At 40.5% G+C, this 20766-nt stretch overlaps 2 protein-coding genes across 4 annotated transcripts in view; both read right to left on the bottom strand.

Annotated features, from left to right (window-relative positions):
- The window catches only part of PHTF1 (putative homeodomain transcription factor 1), a 60541-nt gene extending 54214 nt beyond the window's left edge, over positions 1 to 6327 (bottom strand). For 2 of the 3 annotated variants that reach the window (XM_055138739.1, XM_055138741.1), the window contains exons 1-2: positions 5947 to 6086; positions 5270 to 5326 (exon numbers count right to left, since the gene is read on the bottom strand). In XM_055138739.1, the coding sequence (XP_054994714.1) occupies positions 5270 to 5326; positions 5947 to 5991 (102 nt within the window). In that variant the 5' untranslated portion in view covers positions 5992 to 6086. Of the gene's footprint in view, positions 1 to 5269; positions 5327 to 5946; positions 6087 to 6188 lie in introns of those variants that run through there. The other variant, XM_055138740.1, reaches the window with a different exon arrangement.
- Positions 6328 to 8721: 2394 nt separating this feature from the next.
- Positions 8722 to 20766, bottom strand: part of RSBN1 (round spermatid basic protein 1) — a 52926-nt gene continuing 40881 nt past the window's right edge. The window contains exons 5-7 of the mRNA XM_055139390.1: positions 16084 to 16251; positions 14660 to 14768; positions 8722 to 13728 (exon numbers count right to left, since the gene is read on the bottom strand). Coding sequence (XP_054995365.1) covers positions 13255 to 13728; positions 14660 to 14768; positions 16084 to 16251 — 751 coding nt within the window. The 3' untranslated portion in view covers positions 8722 to 13254. The remainder of the gene's footprint in view (positions 13729 to 14659; positions 14769 to 16083; positions 16252 to 20766) is intronic.

The raw sequence follows: 20766 nt of genomic DNA, 5'->3' as shown, positions 1-20766 counted from the left end.
ACACTTCCCTGATGATTGACAACTTATGCACCAACCCCCTGCTAAGAAAAGTATAAAACCAGTGTGGCAGTTTATAAAGTTGCCCTTGATCGGCATGTGTCGTCTTGGGCCCCCTGTTTACTAACCTCACTAGTCTTATTTCAGGTCGGGACACTCACAGAATCCACCCAATTAGGAGCGCTTTCCACTGTTGTCTCTCCGCAGGCCGGAGAGATCTGCAGGGGAACGCGCACTTATATGTTAGTTGGACAAGGAGAGGAGAAACATCCATGGGATTCCACTCTTGGGTAGGTGTCCTGCTGAAAGAGAATCTGTCCTAGAAGAAGCATCCCCTGAGGGAAAGAACTTTACTCCTATTGATGGTGACCACACCTACTGGTGACTACTGGTGACTACTCCTATTGATGGTAAGCCCCAAACCCTCATGCTGGGGGATTTAACTAGGCTCTGAGAGTGGGCGAGTGCCGGAGAGTCCCAGAGCCAGATCTGGAGAAGCCAGATTGAGATCCAGACCCAGAGGAGAAAGAGAATGAAGTAGGATGGGGGAGGAAGAAGCAGAGAGAGACGGGAGTGTATAGAAAGGAGACTGGAATAAACTGCAATTGAGACCAACCAGCTTAGCTCTGTTCCTTCCTTCGCCTGCCTCATCATCGCCATCACCCTCCCCGGGGTGGGGGAAGTGGCTGGAGACTACTGAACGAGGCGGCAGGAGAGACAGCGCCACTGCCCTGTGCCCAGTGCCCACGGTGCGGTGTGCCCTGCATGGCCCTCTCATCTTTTCCTTTTTTTGTTTTTACACACTCCAATGTCTGCATCTGCCTAATAATGAATGAAGGCCACAAATATTATAGGACTGAAAGAAATACTCTTGAATGTATCATCCAGAAAGACATTTAATAGCACTAATGTATTAAAATTGATCGTGTTTATGATAAAAGAAAGTCTTTTCATTTTTAAGAATTTACTGGGGGCTAAAATGTTAGCACAGCAGGTAAGGCGTTTGCCCTGCACACAGCCAACCCAGGTTCGATTCCCAGCATCCCATATGGTCGCCTGAGCACCGCCAGGAGTGATTCCTGAGTGCAAAACCCAGGAGTAACCCCTGAGCATAGCTAGGTGTGGCTCAAAAAGAAAAAAAAAAGAATTTACTAATTTCCTAGGGTGGGGAGGCATGCTGCATTAGGCTGGGAATCGAACGTATGGAATCACAGGTGCAAAGCAAGTGCTCCACTGCTGAGATACCAACAAGTGCTCCCTGGTGGCAAGGTCTTACTCATGGCATAGAATTTTCAACATAAGGGATCATATCATCATACTTTATAGGTCAATTTATTTTCCATCGTAGTGCCTGTTACTCCTTTTGTTTGCCTTATTTCACTGGTGGCATGCACCTCACCCCCACCCCACAAGATGTTTAACACATTAACTGGAGCATACATCTTGTTTTGTTCATGGTTTTAAGGACAAAGCACTCAACCTTTTAATTATTAAGTGTGATGTTAGCTATAGGTTGTTTTTAACAGAGACCTCTTGACAGGGCACTGAATTTTCTAAGTTTATTTTTCTCTACCTACTGAGACGATCACATGGTTTTACGATAGGCAATTCATCTTTTATATTATTGAATTTGGTTACATTCATAAGAATATTCCTATGAATATATTCGCTCCAGCCCATTGGTAGGATTACCTTTATTACTGTTTTTTTTTTCTATCTATAATCTGGGACTGGAGCACAGCAGGTAGGGTATTTGCCTTAAACGTGGCCAGCACGGGTTCGATTCCTTCATCCCTCTCGGAGAGCCCGGAAAACTACTGAGAGTATCCCGCTTGCACAGCAGAGCCTGGCAAGCTACCCGTGGCTATTTGATATGTCAAAAACAATAACAAATCTCACAATGGAGATGTTACTGGTGCCCGCTCGAGCAAATCGATAAACAACGATAAAGCTACTAATCTGCACTAAAAAGGAAAATTGGTGTTTTTGCTCATTATTTTGTAGACAGTCTACTACCTGACACATCCCTCTTAGGAGTTCTTCCTTGTTAAAGAAAGAATGCCTATTTTCCTTTATTCCCTTGCTCTACTTTAACTTATTTTAATTTTCTAGCTTATTCACATACTAATTTGATTTACTATGACTTTCTTAGACAACTTAAGCATTTTTGCTAATACACTTAGAATGATACAATTTTATCAAATAGTATTTTAGAAGCATTTCAGTTTTTGTTACAATGTCCCTATTTTTACTTATTTCTATCCTTCAGAAACAAACATGTGGCCCTTTGACTAAAAACGCACCAAAAAATTCCATATCTAATCATTCTTAAGAAAGCAGTCAAACAAGGACTAAACTGATTTACATCTCTCGGGGCTTTCTATACCTTATCATCTAATTGAAGGAGCAGTTTTTTCATCCCTTAAAAAAGTTCCTGTACTTACATTTGTTGATACTTAATCCTCTTGTGTTCAAAACTTAGCTAAATGCCTTAAATACTGTAACTCAATAAATGGTTTTGGAAGTATTCGTACTACTTTTCACAATGATGTGAAGATGTATAAATTGTATGTCTTTTAATAATACTTAACGGTATATATTTTCTAATTGTATTATATTATGATCCGATTTTAGCATTTACTTTTTACATTTTGCTTTTATTTGTATGAAAAATATTTGCAATCAATCTTTAAATCACATTACTTTGGTACGTTCATTCCCCCCACATGCACTAATGATTTTTATCTAAGATCCAAATATAATTAAAAAGATACCTTTAACTCCCTACATTGTTCTTTTTATTACATTCTTAATACTACAGTATGTTGGTTTATTAGTTCTATAAATTTTTGCTTTTTGGATCATACCTGCGATGCTCAGGGTTTACTCCTGGCTCTGCACTCAAAAATTACTCCTGGCAGTACTGGGGCTGGGGTAGGGGGGGACAGGGGGAGGACCATATGAGATACGGAAGATCGAACCTGGGTCAGCTATGTGCAAAGCACCAAACATCCTACCCGCTGTACTATCGCTCTGGCCTCTTCATTTCCTTTTTTACTGCTGCTGCTGAATTAAAAGGCATGCACTGAGTGCTGGAGATAGTGCAGGGTAACCAGGGTTCGATCCCCCACAACCCACATATGGTCGTTCCTTTCCTGCCCCCCCCCACCAAGAACCGATAGGAGTGATTCCTAAGCACAGAGCCAGGAGTAATCCCTGAGCAACACTGTGACCCTCACCAAAAAAAGAACTAGTTAAATGTATTTTTACTAGATTTAAATGTGTCAGTATGAACGATGTGACTTAGGAATAAACTGAACTATACAACTGAACCTAGATATATACAGAAAGGAAAATATGGGGCTGGAGCCATAGCACAGCGGGTAGGGCATCTGCCCGAACCGTGTTCGATTCCCAGCACCATCAGAAGTAATTCCTGAGTGCATGAACCAAGAGTAACCCTTGTGCAACGCCGGTGTGACCGCCCCCCCAAAAAAAAACCCAGAAAGGAAAATATTCAGTCTGTAGCAAATCTTTAAAAAATCCAAGGACAAAAGGCTGAAGAGATGGCTCAATAGACTAAGTGAATGCTCTGCATGTAGGAGGCCCAGGCCCAGGTTCAATCCCCAGCACAACATGGTCCCCTGAGCAACATCAGCAGCAGGCATCACCAGGAGCAGCTCCCCACCACTGCCGCCCAAGTACAGAGTAAGGAGTAGCCTCTTAGCACTTCCAATGTGCTCCAAAACTCCCTCCCCAAAAAAGATCCTCATTGCTCATCGTTGTGTTCGAGCGGGCACCAGTAATGTCTCCATAGTGAGACTTCTTGTTACTGTTTTTGGCATATCGAATAGGCCAAGGGTAGCTTGCCAGGCTTTGCCGTGGGGCAAGATATTCTCAGTAGCTTGTCAGGGTCTCCGAGAGGGGCGAAGAAATCGAACCCCGGTCAGCCATGTGCAAGACAAACGCCCTATCCGCTGAGCTATCGCTCCATCCCTAAAAAAGATCCAGAAACAAGAATCTACCAGCCATTCTTCAGCACTTTCCAAAGTAAGAAAGATCCTGAATCCTAAATAGATCTAAGTATTCAAGTCAATCCAAAGGCTTTTTTTTTTTAGAGGAAGGCATGTTCTTATAATGTTTCCTTGTCTCCAAAACAATCAAATTACTTTTGTTTACCAAGTAACGTTAGTATGATTAATTTACACCAACCTAATTCCTCCCACACCAATACTCGTTGACCTGAATATAGAACATTAGATTATTTAACTCTCCACTTTCCTTAAAGTAATAAACTGACATTCTGAATTGCACATTTGTCTGGATCACTTGGTTAGCATGAAATCATCACTGTCACTGTCACTGTCATCCCGCTGCTCATCAATTTGCTTGAGGGGGTACCAGTAACGTCTCTCATTGAGAGACTTATTGTTACTGTTTTTGACATATCCAATACGCACGGGTAGCTTGCCAGGCTCTGCCGTGCAGGCTCCATACTCTCGGTAGCTTGCCGGGCTTCCGAGAGGGGCGGAGGAATTGAACACAGGTCAGCCATCACTCAAAAAAAAAAAAAAAAGGAATCATCACTCAAGAGTCTGCTTGGTTTTACGAGCAAAGGGAAAGAAAGTTCTAGAACCTAAGAAAATTAAGATCATATTCTATATCAATAACTGTAAAAGTGTTTCAGGCCATAGGTGTATTTTTATTTGAATTACAATGAAGGAAGAAGAAATAGAGAAAAATAGGAAGAGGACTGAGTGCGCTAAAATCCATATATAAAGTCCATATAAAATGCATAATCCAGGGGCTGGAGCGATAGCAGAGCAGGGAGGGTGTTTGCCTTGCATGCGGTCGACCCGGGTTCGGTCCCCAGCATCCCATATGGTCCCCCGAGCACCGCCAGAAGTAATTCCTGAGTACAGAGCCAGGAGTAACCCCTGAGCATCGCCGGGTGTGACCCAAAAAGCAATAAATAAATAAATAAAATAAAATGCATAATCCAGGTTCTCGTGAAAACTATGAAGCTCCAGAAATACTAGGTACACAATGCCCCTAAGTAAAACTGACAAAATAGCTACAGTCCTACTTATAGGGAACATTCAATTGTCATTTATAACAACAGCGTTGTCTTCTCTATAAACTTCAATAAATAAAGCAAGCTCCAGCTGGTATTCTTTTCAGTTAACTACAGAACATTTTTCCAAAGGTAAACACAGCTTACTCTTCACACTAATACAGTACAACAAAACTAGAAGTAAATAAATCAATTTACCTTAATCTGAGTCTGTTCGATTGATTTTTCCCATATCTGCTGATCATATGCTCCAATCTGAAATATTGAAGTCAGGAAATCCTTGTATTTAACTCAAATCTCACAAAAGTCACATAATTATAAAGTATCAATAAGCCACACGGAAAATGTTTGTTTCTCCGTTACAATAAATCAATATTTCCAATGGACTATTCCTTCAACACTCTAAAATAGGTAGATTAAAAAGCAAATTTAAAAGCAACATCCCAAATACATCACGTTAAAAAAAAAAAAAAAAAAAAAAGACCTTCCCAGATATTTCCTATTCTTAAGGGAAAAGTCAGTAGGAAAACAAGAGAAGAATAAAGGGTCCAGGCCTCCTGTGGGCACTGAACAGGGCAGGCAGTTTTCGAGCTTTAAAGCATTCCTACTAATAACAAAAACAAAGGCAGTTTGAGCAGGAGCCAAGTTCCAAAGCTTCCTCGGGGCATTGGATTTGCAGCAGTGACCAGCAGAGGTGTCTGGGAGAAACCTTGCTCAGAGGGACTCTGGAACTGCACCTCAACAGGCCTTGTGCACGGGTGGCGCTGGGATCAGACGTCGCCACGCCGGTGCGCGGACTGGGGCGGGGGGGCACGGCCAAGGCTCCGGCGCTCGGGGTAGGAAGGGGGCTCTACCCGGAGGAACAGGAGTCTTACCTTCTTCTGGTACCACGATATGGCATCGTTCTCATTGGAGGCCATCTGCGTCTCCGGCCCGAGAATGGGATGTCACTGCAAGGGACGGCGGAGCCGGCTGAGTCGGTTACCCGAAGGTCTTTCCTGGCCCGGAGCGGGTCGGACTCGAAACGCCGCTTCCGTCCGCCTGGTCCGGCGGGCACCGGCCCCCGCCCCGCCCGGCGCTCGGGCCCCCGGGGAGCGGGCAGGGGGCCCCGCCTCACCTGCTGCCACCCGCAGCCCGGGCCGCCACCCTCCTCAGAGGCCCGGGCCGGGCCCCGCACGCCGCATCCTCCCCCGAGGCCGAGCCGCCGCCGGCGCGGCCGTCACCATGGAGACGGCGGAGGCCGCCGACCTGCCGGCTCGCGGGCCCCGCCGAAACCAGCCCCCGAGAGCCGAGCGCGGGCGCCAGGGGTATCTGGCCACGGGCCGCGCCCGGGAAGCTGCTCCTGAGGGAGGCCGGAGCTCAGGAGGGTCGCTCTCAAGCCGCAGCCCCCGACCCGCCGCCGCCACTTCCGCTTTCCGGGCTTGGCCCCGCCCCGGCCCTCCTGGCCCCGCCCCGCCCCGCCCGGCTGGCCCTCGCCAGCCTGGTCTGTCGTCCGCGGCGTCAGCTGTGCTGCGATAAATCCCCCGCCGTTTCCCGGGCTGTGCGCCCGCTCAGTCCCCGCCGTCCCCTCGGGCTCCGTGCCCGCTCGGTCCCCGCCGTCCCCCTCCCTCCCGGGCTCCGTGCCCGCTCGGTCCGCGCCGGGAAGAGCCACAGTCGGGACTCGGAGGCGGCCGCCGGGGGCTACCTCCTCGCCCACCGCAGCCCCAGCGCGGGCGCGCTCCTTGGAAATGCGCGCTTCTAATTCAAACTGCTTGAGAACAGGACCAGGAGAAAGGGCAGCTTAGCTGCCCCCTGTAATACGGATGGCTAGCGTTGAGGTTTTACATCGTTTCATATATATATATACATATATATATATCACTGTAGCACTGTTGCCCGTTGTTCATCGATTTGCTCGAGCGGGCACCAATAATAACGTCTCCATTGTGAGACTTGTAACTGTTTTTGCCATATCGAATACTTGAAATGGAATTTATGTATGTGTGTATACATATGTATGCATATATATATATGGAACCTATGGAACACTGACCCTTCAATATGAAGAAGGCAGTATTTGGGTCTGCTAAAACTAACAAGTTATGGTTGGATTACCATTTAAGAAATTCTCAGTATTTCACAACATAACCACCACCTGTAATCACTGTCACTGTCATCCCTTAGCTGGATTTGTTCGAGCGGGCACCAGTAACGATTCTCATTGAGATGACTTATTGTTCCTATTTTTGGCATATCCAATACACACGGGTAGCTTGCCAGGCCCTGCTGCGCGGGCTCGATACTCTCCATAGCTTGCCCGGCTCTCAGAGAGGGGCGGAGGAATCAAAGTCGCGTTGGCCTCCTGAAAGGCGACCGCCTCACCGCTGTGCTCTCACTCCAGCCCACCTGTAATCATCGTACAGTCTAGTTAAGTCCAAACACTGGTTTATAGCCATTTTTGTTGTTTGCTTTTGGGCCACACCCAACTGCGCTTGCTCATGGCTTACACCTGGCTCTGCGCAGTCATCACTCCTGGGGAATCATACATGCAAGGCAAGCGCCCTACCGGCTCTACTATCACTCCAGCCCCAAATTTCATAGCCTTTTAAAAAAATAAAGCTTCACTTTAGCAAATTCAATGAGATATGGTTATGTTCTATGTAGGGCTTTTGTGGGATTTTAATTTTATTTTGGTTTTTAGGTCACAACTGGGTTGCTCAGAGGTTACTCCTGGCAGTGAGGGCGGGGAGGGACATATGAGATGCCAAGGATCCAAACCCAGCAGGCCACGTGCAAGGCAAGCATCCTACCAACTGTACTAAGGGTTTTAGACCTTGTTTCCTATGACCCCCTCATACCCAATGGTAGGTGGAGGTTTAACCCCACTTAACTGATGAGAAAAATAAAGAGATGAAAATAAAGCCTACAGAATTTAGATTTCACCCAGGCTTGATTTTTTGCTGTTGTTGTTAGCAACGGTTTATGACAGCTTCTTTCTCAATTGGGTTTTAAGATTACCAACTTTAAAATACTGGATGACAAAGGTAGGTGTCTAAACCTTAAGATCTAACATTATCATTTTACTCCATTGCTCACCCCAGGAAGTCTTTTTAGAGAATTTTGTGGAAAAACAAGTCAGGTAAATCAGTCACATCCAGGGAGTAATAAAGTTACAAACCAGTGTTGGAGCCCCTTTACAACTTTCCAGGGCTTCCTGAAGTAGTCACTGTTAAGATTGGGCTTAGTTTCGGGGCCACACTCATGGCAGTACTGTGGCTGTCACCCTGGGGCTGTCACCCTCACAGTGCTCTGAGGGGGCTGGGGATCAATCTCAGGTCTCGAGCAAAAACACACACACTTGGCCTTTGAATGCTCTGCCCAGCCCCAAAGCATGCACTCTAAAGCCAGAACTGCATTCAAATCCGGCTCCACAATGTCATTTTGGGCCATTCCTTTAACCTAACCTGAAATAAGTGCTTTGTCTTGTTATTATGGACATTTTATTACCTTCCTGTGTGAATTAAATGATAACCTTGCCTAAGTGTCTGGTACATGGCAATTAAGAACATTAGTTCCCTTCCCATCCCCTTCTTTCCTTTTGCTAATGAGAACTAAAATCTCATAATTTAGGACAGTTACCTCAATTATAAAGAAATCCATATAAAAACCAATAAAGAAAAAAATAATTTTAATACAATAATGGCATCGAAGTCTCTACACTCTGTAAACAAACACTTCATGCATGCACTTACAAAAGTCTCCACGTCACCAGATTAAAAATGTGAGTTCTCACAAGTAGATAAAAACCCATTTGACAGGAAGTATGGTTCCAGCGGTACATGCTATGCGCTAAAATGTGTGGGGCCCTGAGTTCTAGCCCTTGCAATGCACATCAGCACCCCCGCCTCACAGGCGCGGCCCTGATTCCCTGAAGCAGCAGTCCTGCACTGCTGCCCTGAGCAATGCCAGGAGTGCAATGCGGTAGAAAACATATTCTTAGAAATAATAAAAAATAAGTAAAAGAGGAAAACAAAAGCTGAGTGTTATGTCATACTTTAAAAGCATGTTTCTTGTAGCTAAAATTCATCTGCACTTTTTTTTTCATGAAACATCAGTAAAGGACAAATCAAACTTTGTTTATTAAAAAAATACTTTACAGGAAAAAAAAATCTATGCATTCCATTGTCCTATTTTACAAAGAAATAGCTTAACAATTTAACACACTTAGACAGCTACAAAAAAGCACTGTTAAAAGGATTATTATTCACACAAATTTAGATTAAGACTATTCATTAAAAACCTTTTAAAACACTTGTTAATGTCAATAAACTAAGGCCACATAACGCAAATAGTCCGCCAGGCAAATTATACATTTCATCTATATGTAAAGACCTCTTAGATAAATTAAAGCCACAGGGAAAAAAAAAAGTCTTAGCTGCCAATCAAAATGGAGTTTAGTCACAGAAAACACTATTACATGAAAATTTACAACGTGATAGAAGCAGTACGTATTTCTTTCGAGAAAATTGAAAAGTGCTATATTAAGAGACAATGGTCTCAACTACATGCACAAGTGGATCCTAAAAAGTGTATGAAGAAAATGGAAGGTCATTTATGGAGAGATACTTGCTTTTAAAGCAACAAACTTTCAAAATGAGGATAGGTCCCTTATATGCTAAAGGAAAAATTCTGTCTTTACATTTTCTCCTTTTACTTCATGACCAATAAATATAGTTATTACCTGTTTTGAAAAGACAAGACACAAAGCAGAAATATGAACCTCGGGCAAGTATTTGTGAAAGGTTCTTTTTTAAAATCTGTAGCAATGATAAAACAGATTAGACGCAAACTCAATTATTCTATAGGTAAAAATGCAAGAAAGTTTGTAACGGCAGATACAGATGAAAACAATGATCAAGAATATTCTTAAGGACTTTCTTGAATTTTGGACTCTTGTTCCAAAGAGTCCAAACTTTCATTCTAAACATTTATAGAGGGAAATTAAACAAATTTCTCTGATCAGTTAGTCTGAATGTTAAGTCTATTAAGACTGATGCTTCTCCTAAGATGTAGGAAGTAAATTTCTTTAACAAGCACTTTTCCTACATGAGTTTGTTTTATTAATCAACTGATATGCCAAGTGTCTCTAAGGAGAACGGGCATCTTGCAAAAAAGTCTTTAAAAATAAAAGATAATTATACAAATAAAATTTGTACCCATAAAACAAATTGACTACTGAACAAGCATATTACAAGTACAATTAAGCACAGGAATTCATTTTTAGAGATAAAACTCTTGAGGGGAAAACTAGTATGTAGGATTTTATTATTGCTTTATGAATTTGGAATACCTCTTTGAGCCATAATCCTAACTCCTAACATATCTTGGTAATTACAGAATGACTGCCGGGGTAGGAGGAAGACTCTTTTCAGAAAAAGTATTCTACTTACTAAATTAGGAATATTCATTTCTTGGGTCCTTTGCATCAATACATTTTTAAAAGATCCCTCTGCTCCACAAAATACTAAAACTTATAGCCACATTCTGCAAGTAATCTCAAAGAGTTGGCACAACAAATAATATACCAAAAAGGAAGTTTAGTTTCAATTTCAGTTACAACTTCACTGCCATCACTACTTTACAAATCAGAAGACGCCCGATTGCTCCATGCCTCACTCCACCAAAACCAAGTAATTTAATGATTTAGAAAAGTTGCAATCATTTGTATCACTAAACTAGGATACAACTTTGAAAGCTGCTTTTATAGTCATCAGTCTTTAAAGCATGCTATTAAAATCTAATACTCACATAGGACATTCAGTTTTCAGATACATTACTAGCTAAATGTTTCTCTCTTCATTCTATTGCAATCCTAATATACAATGAATTCATTAGTACATGATCTTAAACATTTTTATACTCTTTTATATGTTTATATTGGACGTGAGGGTGAATGTTTTATAAAAGGAAAATGGGGATTTATTTTTTATTGTAGGTCTTTGCAGATCCGCTGGTTCCTGAGTGGTTAAACATAGTGCTGGCTGTCAGGAGACAGTCTCCTTGTTTATTAGCAATGACCAGCTTAGATGACAGATGGCATCTGCTGGATGGCAAGTGGGAAATGGGAAAATTGGATCTTGGAAGACAAGGAAAATTTAAAGTTTTTGCTTTAACAATCTTATTCATGATTATTTGAAAAAGCAATTGTTGCCTGAGAAGAATTTTACTTTGCACAGCTGAGTAAAGCTCTATGAAATTCTTCTGGACAGGAAAAAGAAAAAGAAAAAGAAAACCCCAAGAGAAAAACCCAAGTCCATATACTTTGTGTTTAATCCTCTCCCTCCCAAAATAATTAAAAAAGACACCACCACCCCTGAAGGCGGATTCCTTAAAAATTAGTCTTGATAAACTAGAATTTACCTAGAATTTATACCCAAGATTTAAAAACACCCCTGCAATAATCACATTACTTTTCATACCATCCTAATTACCTTATTTACAAAGAGAACTAAAACCAACATCACTTCCAATTCATAAATGGTTTACATTGAAATGTTTCTCTATTTGTCTTCATCCTTTGTAACAGAGAATACATACATATACATATATATAAGGAATAATACAGATTCTAACTATCACTGCAGTATTTGCTGATGTTTACTTTTCTATCGGTTTACACAGTGACCCCTATACTTTGCTAATATGCATTTAACTACACAACAATATTGCACAAAGTAATATTTATATAATATTTAACCTATTTCAGAATATTTTAGAGAAAATTCATATTTGATATTTCAAAAGATGCAGCCAAGTTTTCATGGTGACAGACATAGTAAATCAGCATTTTTTTTTTGCCTATGTTAATGTAAATATTCCAAATCTCACCCTCCAGGAAAGAAAATCTCCAAATTGCACTATAACCAGGTAGATACAGGTCTTAGGTGTGGGGAATACTCTTCCATTAATAAACCAAAAGGCCTACTGTATTTTTAACTAAGAGAAAGTGAAAGTGTGTACTAACATTCTAAAATAATAAGAATACACTAGCTATATGAACTGTGCCTGTTCAAGAAAAACAATTTTTTTTTAATACTCAGGCACTAAACCTGAGGCTACCTTGAAACTCTAGATGAGTCTAGTGCTATATTCTTTGTCAGAAAATAGCAACACAAAGCAGTAGTAAATAATAAAATTAGTAAATCTGTGTATTTACCAGTTAAAACTGTGAACTGAAATGTATCAACAGTAGGTCTTTATCACAGATGCTGATGTCAGGTGACAAAAGTAGCTTTTCCTAAGTTTTATGCACAAAATATGGCAGCCTCATGAGAAAGATATCATTTTTTAAGTTTGATACTCATGATCACTAGAGGAAGCGTAAGGATCCACACATATATGTGAGGATGCTAGGAAGCAGAACAACAGAGTATCATTCAGCTCTTTGACCCAAAATATCTTCCATAGTTACCATGTATAGAAGAGATTCATGAACCGTAGATAATGAATGAACAAGGACTATTCATCTTTAGATATTTTTAATTGAAATATTCACTGGGCTTTAAACAACAGATACAAAAAAAAAGACAGTTTGAATCAGAAAGTGCTATGCTTTCTCTTTTGTTAAGAAACCAGAGAGCCACTGAATTTTCCTTAGAAACTATTTGTTTTCGGGTTTTGCGGGTTTTTTTTTTTCATGTTTGGAAGTAAATTAACTTATCTGCCCATATATAAAGATGCAAGTATTCTCTCTGCCATCTTAAGCCATTTTTACGTAGAAATTCAGTCTATGCTATAAAGACACAAGTACTAAATCATAAATCTGGTCTTCAGAAAACAGCAAATATGGCAAGAGACAGGGCAAGATAAAGTTAAGGGACCTGAATAATTTACCAAATAAGAATCTGTTATTCCAGAGAATTCTCATTTTGATTTGAAGAAGAGATTGAATTGTTACCTCACACCTTAAAACAGAAAGTAGCAGCAGACCCACTATTACATACTGTACTAACGGGATAAGATACAACTCTTAACTTTGCATAATCTGTGTAAAAAAGATATGCTTGACATTTGTGGAATGTCATTTCTCTTTATAGAATTATAGGCAAGATTTCTCCAATAAAACTTAACTTAAGCCAGTTATAAAACTATAACTTCACATCAAAATTTAAAAAAGTTAAAAAATGTGTTTGGATATGTACAAATCACACAGGCGTGCTGGAATGTTCCTGTAGATTGTGTTGCTGGTCGGAGTCCAGTCTACTTTCCACCTTTAGAATGGGAATAGGCTGAGTCATCTGGTCTTTCTGTAGGTTAAGTTCTGATGAAGGTGGGAAGGAGGATGAAGCAGCTGTCAATAGCTTCATCTCTGTGCAGGTTTCTTCAGATTCAGTTTTTATCCTCACACATTGAGAGTCAACTTCTAATTCTCGCTTTCCAATGAAATTACAGTCCGTGCTAGAATTGCTCTCTGAGTTCGGAGCGGCTTCCACCACAGGGTGATACTGTTTGAGTCGTATATGCCACGCTAAGCTGCACACTGCAGACACTGTTTTGAACTGATGAATGACATTTCTAGGGATGAAGTAAATATCATTGTCGCATAGCTGAATTTTAGCATAACGAATGCCTTCCCGCCTCATTTGGTTTAGTTTAGCTTCATCCACCCACTGCACACACTGAGGAGAAGACAAGAGTTGCATTAGACTTTAAAATATGTAATAATTTAGTCAATATATATATCATTAGGATATATAATCAGCAATATTATATTTAGGACATCCAAATTCCAAGATTAATTACAACAACAGGGGGGCTCAAAATAAAGCTAAGCAATATCAATAAGTGATCCACTACTTTAAAATCAGCTCTAATGCTTGAGAAATGTTCTTTCTGGATTACCTCTCTAGAGACAGACAAGAGGTCAAAGATAGCATCTATATCTTTCAAAAATGCAGCTAAACATCAATACCCATAGCTCTACAAAAGGAAGAGCAACCTTTTACGCTTTCTCACAGTACCAGGGATCAAACCCAGGACCTCTAACAGGCAAAGGAAGTGCTCTACCTCTGAGCCATGTTCCCCAGTCAAGGGCAACACTTTTATCTTCCTCATTAATGTTTTTCAGTCTTTTTCAGGTTTGCACACACAGTGCATTGGGGTTAACTGAGACAGCTCAGAAACAGACCTAAGCAATGAGGGCTCTCTGAGCAAGCCTGGTCCTCCTGGCATCTCCAAGATTAAAATATATATATTAAGCATTCGGCATGGGAAGGTCTGTTTTGTTTAACATATTTTGTTTTGGGGGTCACACTCTGTGGTATTTAGGGCTATTCTTGGCTCGGATCAAGGGAGATCATTTGATGGCACAGAATTAACTTGGGGCTCCAGCATGCAAAGCACTGCACTCAACCAACTTAGCTATCTCTTCAGCCAGAAGATTTATATTTTAAATACTTTCAACACCCTCCATACAAAGTCTTCAATTAGAAATGTTAGAATTTTATTATACGTATTCAAGTTAAAATATAACATAAAACAAAACTGAGAGAGATTCTTATTTTCTGTATCTTTTAAGAGTGCAATTTTGAAAAAGCATGAGATTATTACCTGGGAAACTGGAGGTTCATGAAGGTCTAATTGAAGTCTCTGTACAACATCTGTAAAATCCTCAGCATGAAAACAAATCACATCTTTGGTTATGCGAGGCTGGTCACTCCTAAAATAACAAAATGAAATGTAAACAAGTGGCATCTCACAATGGAATATAGTAACAAATTTCACTTTTCCTATTCTTGGAAATGCTACTAGCACAAATAGCTATTTTGTTATTTGCTTCTTTAACTTAAAAGTAAACAAAACATCTCCGAAAAGCTGTTTAAGAAATAAAAATTCAGGTCAGGGAGATGGCTCAAGGAGCTTGAGCAGCTCAAGAAAAACTCATCTTGGGGGCTGGAGTGATAGCACAGAGGGTAGGGCATTTGCCTTGCACGCAGCCAACCTGGGTTCGATTCTCAGCATCCATATAGTCCCCTGAGCACCGCCAGGAGTGATTCCTGAGTGCAGAGCCGGGAGTAACCCCTGTGCATTGCCGGGTGTGAACCAAAAAAGAAAAAAAAAAAAAAAAAAAACCTCATCTTTAACATTACTTATTTAGCATCAAAATGTGGAGCACATAACTGAATAATCTTTAGCATTAAAATAAAGGAAATGATACAAGGTATAATAATAAAAAAGCCTTGAAGACATTATGCTAACTAAATTGAGTGTCACAAAAAGACAAACACTAGACCCCATTTATATGAAGTATTTTAAATGGTCAAATTCATAGAAACAGTAAAGAAATAACATTATGAGTAGCAAAGAAAGAATAAACAGAGAAGCTGGCTTTTAATGGACACAGAGCTAAAGCTTCATTATGTTTGAAGAATGTCTGAGACTGAAACAAATCTTAAAGTTGTGAAACATACAGGATCAGTGAGTTACAGTCTCAGCCTAAATCATATTTTATATAATATTTGAAAAATTTCTGGACATCTGTTTTGCAATAATGTGAATCTATTTACTACCTCTGAATAGTACACTTAAATGGTAGAATTTACATTTCTTACTTTGTTATGAGTATTTTACCACAATTTTTAAAACTGATCCCAAATATGGGGCTGGAGTGATAGTACGGTGGGTAGGGCATTTGCCTTTGCATGCAGCCGGTCTGGGGTTCAATTCCCAGCATCCCATATAGTCCCCCGACCACAGCCAGGAGTAATTCCTGAGTGCAGAGCCAGGAGTAACCCCTATGCATCGTCGGGTGTGACTACTCATCAAAAAAAAAAGACCCCAAATCTTTAATTTTTTGGTTTTTGTTTGGGGGCCAGTCTGGTGGTACTCAGGATCACATGGAAATACACGGTGCTGGGCAAAGCATACGCTCAGACCATCGGAGCCCATATGGCCCTGGCCCCTCTCCAATCTTTTAACTGAAGGCATATTTGTAAGACATTAACCAACCCCACAGTTGAATTTGATGGACTTACCATTCACCAAACTGTACAGCTTTCAAAACCCCAACAGCAGCCGTACTCTGCCAGTCAAACCCCTGACCCACATGATCAGCGTGCGCTCTCGTCCTGTCTTCAAAGAGGACTTCACGGGGCTCACTGGTCCGAGGTAGGTACTGAAGGTTTTTTATTTCATTCATTGATCTAGAGTTTATTTGATAGTGAAGTAAAAAGAGGGTTAGCACACAGTGTTAATAGCAGTAAGGGGGGGGGGGGACGTCTGCATATTTTCATGGAGACACAACCCTTGCTCATGGATCGGGAGAATTAACATTATCAAAATGGCAATTCTCCCCAAAGCATTTTACAGATTCAATGCAGTCCCTATAAGAATTACCCATGAAATTTTTCAAAGAAATAGATAAAACACTACTAAAATTCATATGGAACAATAAACCCTCATGAATAGCTAAAGCAATCCCTGGGAAAAATAAAATCACCTTCCCCAACTTCAAACTGTACTACAAAGCAGTAGTAATTAAAACAGCATGGTATTAAGAGTAAAAACGGACTCACAGACCAATGGAAAATGATTAAAACTGTTTTGGATTGATTAAACTACCTAAAACCACAGGTATAGAATACACGAGACAGGTACTATAGCTAAAAAAGCAGTAGACCAGTCAGCCTGAGCTTCAAAATAATAAATAATCCAAATAAATTAAAAAGAAGTATGACTGTGAAACAGAGAAGTGAAATTTCCCAAGAAGCCCAGTAACCTACCAACTCTATGGATACAAATATAGATAGTTGGGCAACTATGCCACATAGAAATATATGGGTAACCTATCTCCATTCCTCTCCTCACTGAACCCTGATTTTCATTAGGTATCTGCTCCATATCCACGTATGAATTCATTCATTGCTAGACAGTGATAAATCTTGGCAAACAGTGGTAAGCCTCCTTTTCCCTCACCCGTGACATTTGAGCATGGGCACCAACCACTAGAGGAATTCTAAGGGGTTCTCAGCTCCTCGGAGAGAAGTTAAGGAATGGCACCAGGAATGTGGTTCACTTGCAAAAGGTCTGATCCCCATAATCATACACACAAAAACTACAAGAAAGATCATCTCTTAGACATAAGCAGATCTAGATGTGAAGCCTTGGCTGCCATGGTCAACTACCCAGCAACCATAAAGGAAGCATCTTGAGTACAGAGTCTAGCCAAAGAAAATGCCAGAAGGAAGAAGAAAAAGACCTGGTTCTCTTCAAGGACAGCAGTGAATCACAGGATACACATGGTATCTAGAGTCAATCTCTCTGGATTTTCTGATATGCAGGGTAACATTTTGTTTTATGAACCAATTTTTATTCAAGATTTTTGCTGTTTATAGCCAAAGGCACCTTCATAAACTTCAAAGAATCATAAGTGTTTCTAAATACTTTGAACTAATCATACAAATAGAATATTTATGCCATGAACTCAAATTTTGGACATATTCTTTAATATCCAGTTTATGCCAGTTAACTTTAAAACAAAGCTTATCTACTGACACTCTTCACTGAAATATAAATAGAATGTCCAGTAAGCTCAACACTTTATTTCTAAATAGGGCTGTGTCAATCAAGAATCACTCACTATGTGGGATAGTTTGTAATAGCCAAAGAGCAAAAAACCGTAACTAAAACTTTAAAATTCAAAATAAAAGGCCAGAAAACAAAAATGTCAAGTAAATGTCTATGGATCAAAAGTAAAAATAGAAAATATAATGATAATCTGACTTGGAGCTCTATTATACAACCAATAGTTGTTTTAAAAAGAGTAGAAAAAAAATAGGGGAAAAAACCCTAAAGAAAAATGAACAAAAATGAAAGACAAGAATCTTTAAGTTTGAGGACCCTATCAAAAAACAATAACCAAAAAAGAATGAAAAGAAAAAACAAACTGAGTTATCATTTTGAAACTTAAAAGGAAACAGTTTACTAATAAGTCTACATATATCTGAATAACTAATATGCAACAAAGGAACCAGGAGCACATAATGTAGTCACGAAAGTCAGCAAGTGATGCTTGAAAAATACATACAAAAGAATAAAACTAGTGTACTTTTTAACACCAATCACAAAATTTAATTCAAAATTATCTAGTCTTGAATGTATGACCTGAAACCATAAAATAAAATAAAACACAGGCCCTATGCTCTGAAACAATGACCTTAGAGTTATCTTCAGAGATCTGATTCCAATAGCAAGAAACAAGAACAAAGTAACTAATGAGATTACCTCAAACTAAACAGCTTCCTTACAGCAAAAGAAACTATCATTGAAATGACAAGGTATCCTATAAAATGGGAGCAGACACTTATAAGCCATACATCTGACAAGGGGTTAATAATAAAATATACAAAGAACTCATACAACTCAACAACCAACAAAATCAAATTTTAAAATGGGCAGAAGATCTGAAAAGATACTTCCCCAAAGAAGAAATACCGATGACCATCAGGTTTAACGAATGATACCACTAATTAGAAAAATACAAAAGACCTCATACCTGTAAGAATGGCTACCATCCAAAATGCAAGAAACAAGTACTGAAGAGGAAATGGGGAGAAGAGAATCCTTGTGTACAGTGAGATGTAGTCACTGTGGACAATGGTACTGTGATGTCTCAAAACAAGTGAAAAAATTCCACATAAGCCAGTTGTTTATAATAGATAAAAACACCATGCATCCTAATATCATCACAGCACGAGCCAAGAGTCTGAAACAATCTAAGTAGCGCCCATCAGTCTCTGCCGATATGTGACCCCGGCGGCCACACATGTGTCCTGGCGGCCACACATGTGCAGCCTCTCCGCAGCTGCACGAGCATGATTCCAGAGGCCAGCTAAACTACTTTTGGTACCGGCAGCTTCTTGCAGAAATGTCTCTAGACTGTGAACTAAGCCTCAGCCCCATGCCTGCCCAGGAGGGGAAAGGTTTTTTCACCAGCTTATGAGGACCACTAATGAGAGGTACAGAGGTACAAGCTTGCAATGATCCAATTTCTGCCAGAAATTTCCCTGGTCTTAGTTACTAAAATACAGAAATCCAAAACTATCCAAAAGCTATCATAGCAGCGCAACCTCATATCTCTTCATTCTCAGCAATAGAAAATAAATTATCAAATGCTTCCTTTTCAGCAGGTCTGATTCGGGGGGGGGGGGGGGGCAACTCCAAACAATAATGCTGAGTTTTTTGTTGAAATATTGAATGTAACCAAAGTAAAGTGAAATTTATCAGTTACACAGGAGGGGGGGGCTGGGGGGGTGGGAGTGTGGGAGGTATACTGGGGTTTTTTTGGTGGTGGAATATGTGCACTGGTGAAGGGATGGCTGTTTGAGCATTGTAAAACTGAGACCTAAGCCTGAAAGCTTTGTAACTTTCCACATGGTGATTCAATTAAAAAAATAAAAATTAAAAAAAATAATAATAAATAAATAAATAAAAATTTTTTAAAAAATTTTAAATAGATTACTGGCAGGTATGTAAGTACATGCACAGCTACTCAGCTATTAAAAACACGAGATGAAATAGAGTCCTTTGACAGACAAAATAAATCTCGCACAGAGATGGCCCGGGACTTTGCAATAGGCCTTCTCTGCTGGGCACTCCAGACGGGGGTATTGTCCCAGCCTGCCCTTTCAGAGCTCTAGCGGTTGCCATTTTATAGAAGCCAGCGAGAAGCACCAGGAGGAGTGGCGTTGACAGCAAATCCCAAGTCTCATGGACAGGGAAGGAGTGGGCTGGCCTTCCCCTCACCATGGGACACCGAGATGATGCCACATCTGCCCACCATCTACTTAAGCTCCCACGTGGTCACGATCCAGAGACACACAAACAAATCTCGAACCCCAGCAATTTGTGGCAGCGATTTCTTCAGACCCTAATTATTAAAATCTTATAATTCCTAGAGCGCGCAGTTGATTATATCCATAACAAGCAATACAAAACACATTGTCTAGCAATTGTGTTTTTGGCAGGTATGAGGGGTGATAGAACTGGTCTCGAAATATCAAAGGTAACTAAAGTAGAGAAAGAATATTTTGCAAATTGTCTGCCATATAGGCAGGGGGAGCTGTGGAAGGGGCGAGGGGGATACTGGGGATTTTGGTGGTGGAAAATGCGCACTGGTGAAGGGATTGGTGTTGGATGACCGTATGATCGAAGTTCAAACATGAAATTTTTGTTACTGTACCTCCTGGTGAATTAAAAATATTTTAAATTTAAAAAAATTTTTAAAATATATAACCCTTTGCAACACCATGGTGGACCTGAAGAGCAGCATTTCCCAAAATGGGCACTGGGCACTGAAGCAATACGTTGGCCTCCAGTGCAACTACAGGACATTTTAATGTGTTTGTACCCTTAAAGAAGGTAAATTTCCAGGGGAGCATTGAGTAAATTTTTTTTTTTTTTTTTTGCTTTTTGGGTCACACCCGGCGATGCACAGGGGTTACTCCTGACTCTGCACTCAGGAATCACCCCTGGCGGTGCTCAGGGGACCATATGGGATGGTGGGATTCGAACCCGGGTCAGCCACATGCAAGGCAAACACGCTACCAGCCCCCATTGAGTAATTTTTTTTTCCCTTAAAAGGGGTTGGGTAGGCCAAGTGAGCTTAAGAACACTGACCTAGAAAATATTATGCCTAATGAATTAAGGCAACAGGCGGA

Source organism: Sorex araneus, chromosome 5 (assembly GCF_027595985.1).
Source record: "Sorex araneus isolate mSorAra2 chromosome 5, mSorAra2.pri, whole genome shotgun sequence".
Taxonomy (NCBI): Eukaryota; Metazoa; Chordata; class Mammalia; order Eulipotyphla; family Soricidae; genus Sorex; species Sorex araneus.
Note: the sequence above shows the minus strand (reverse complement) of the source record. Positions and strands in the feature narration are given on the sequence as shown.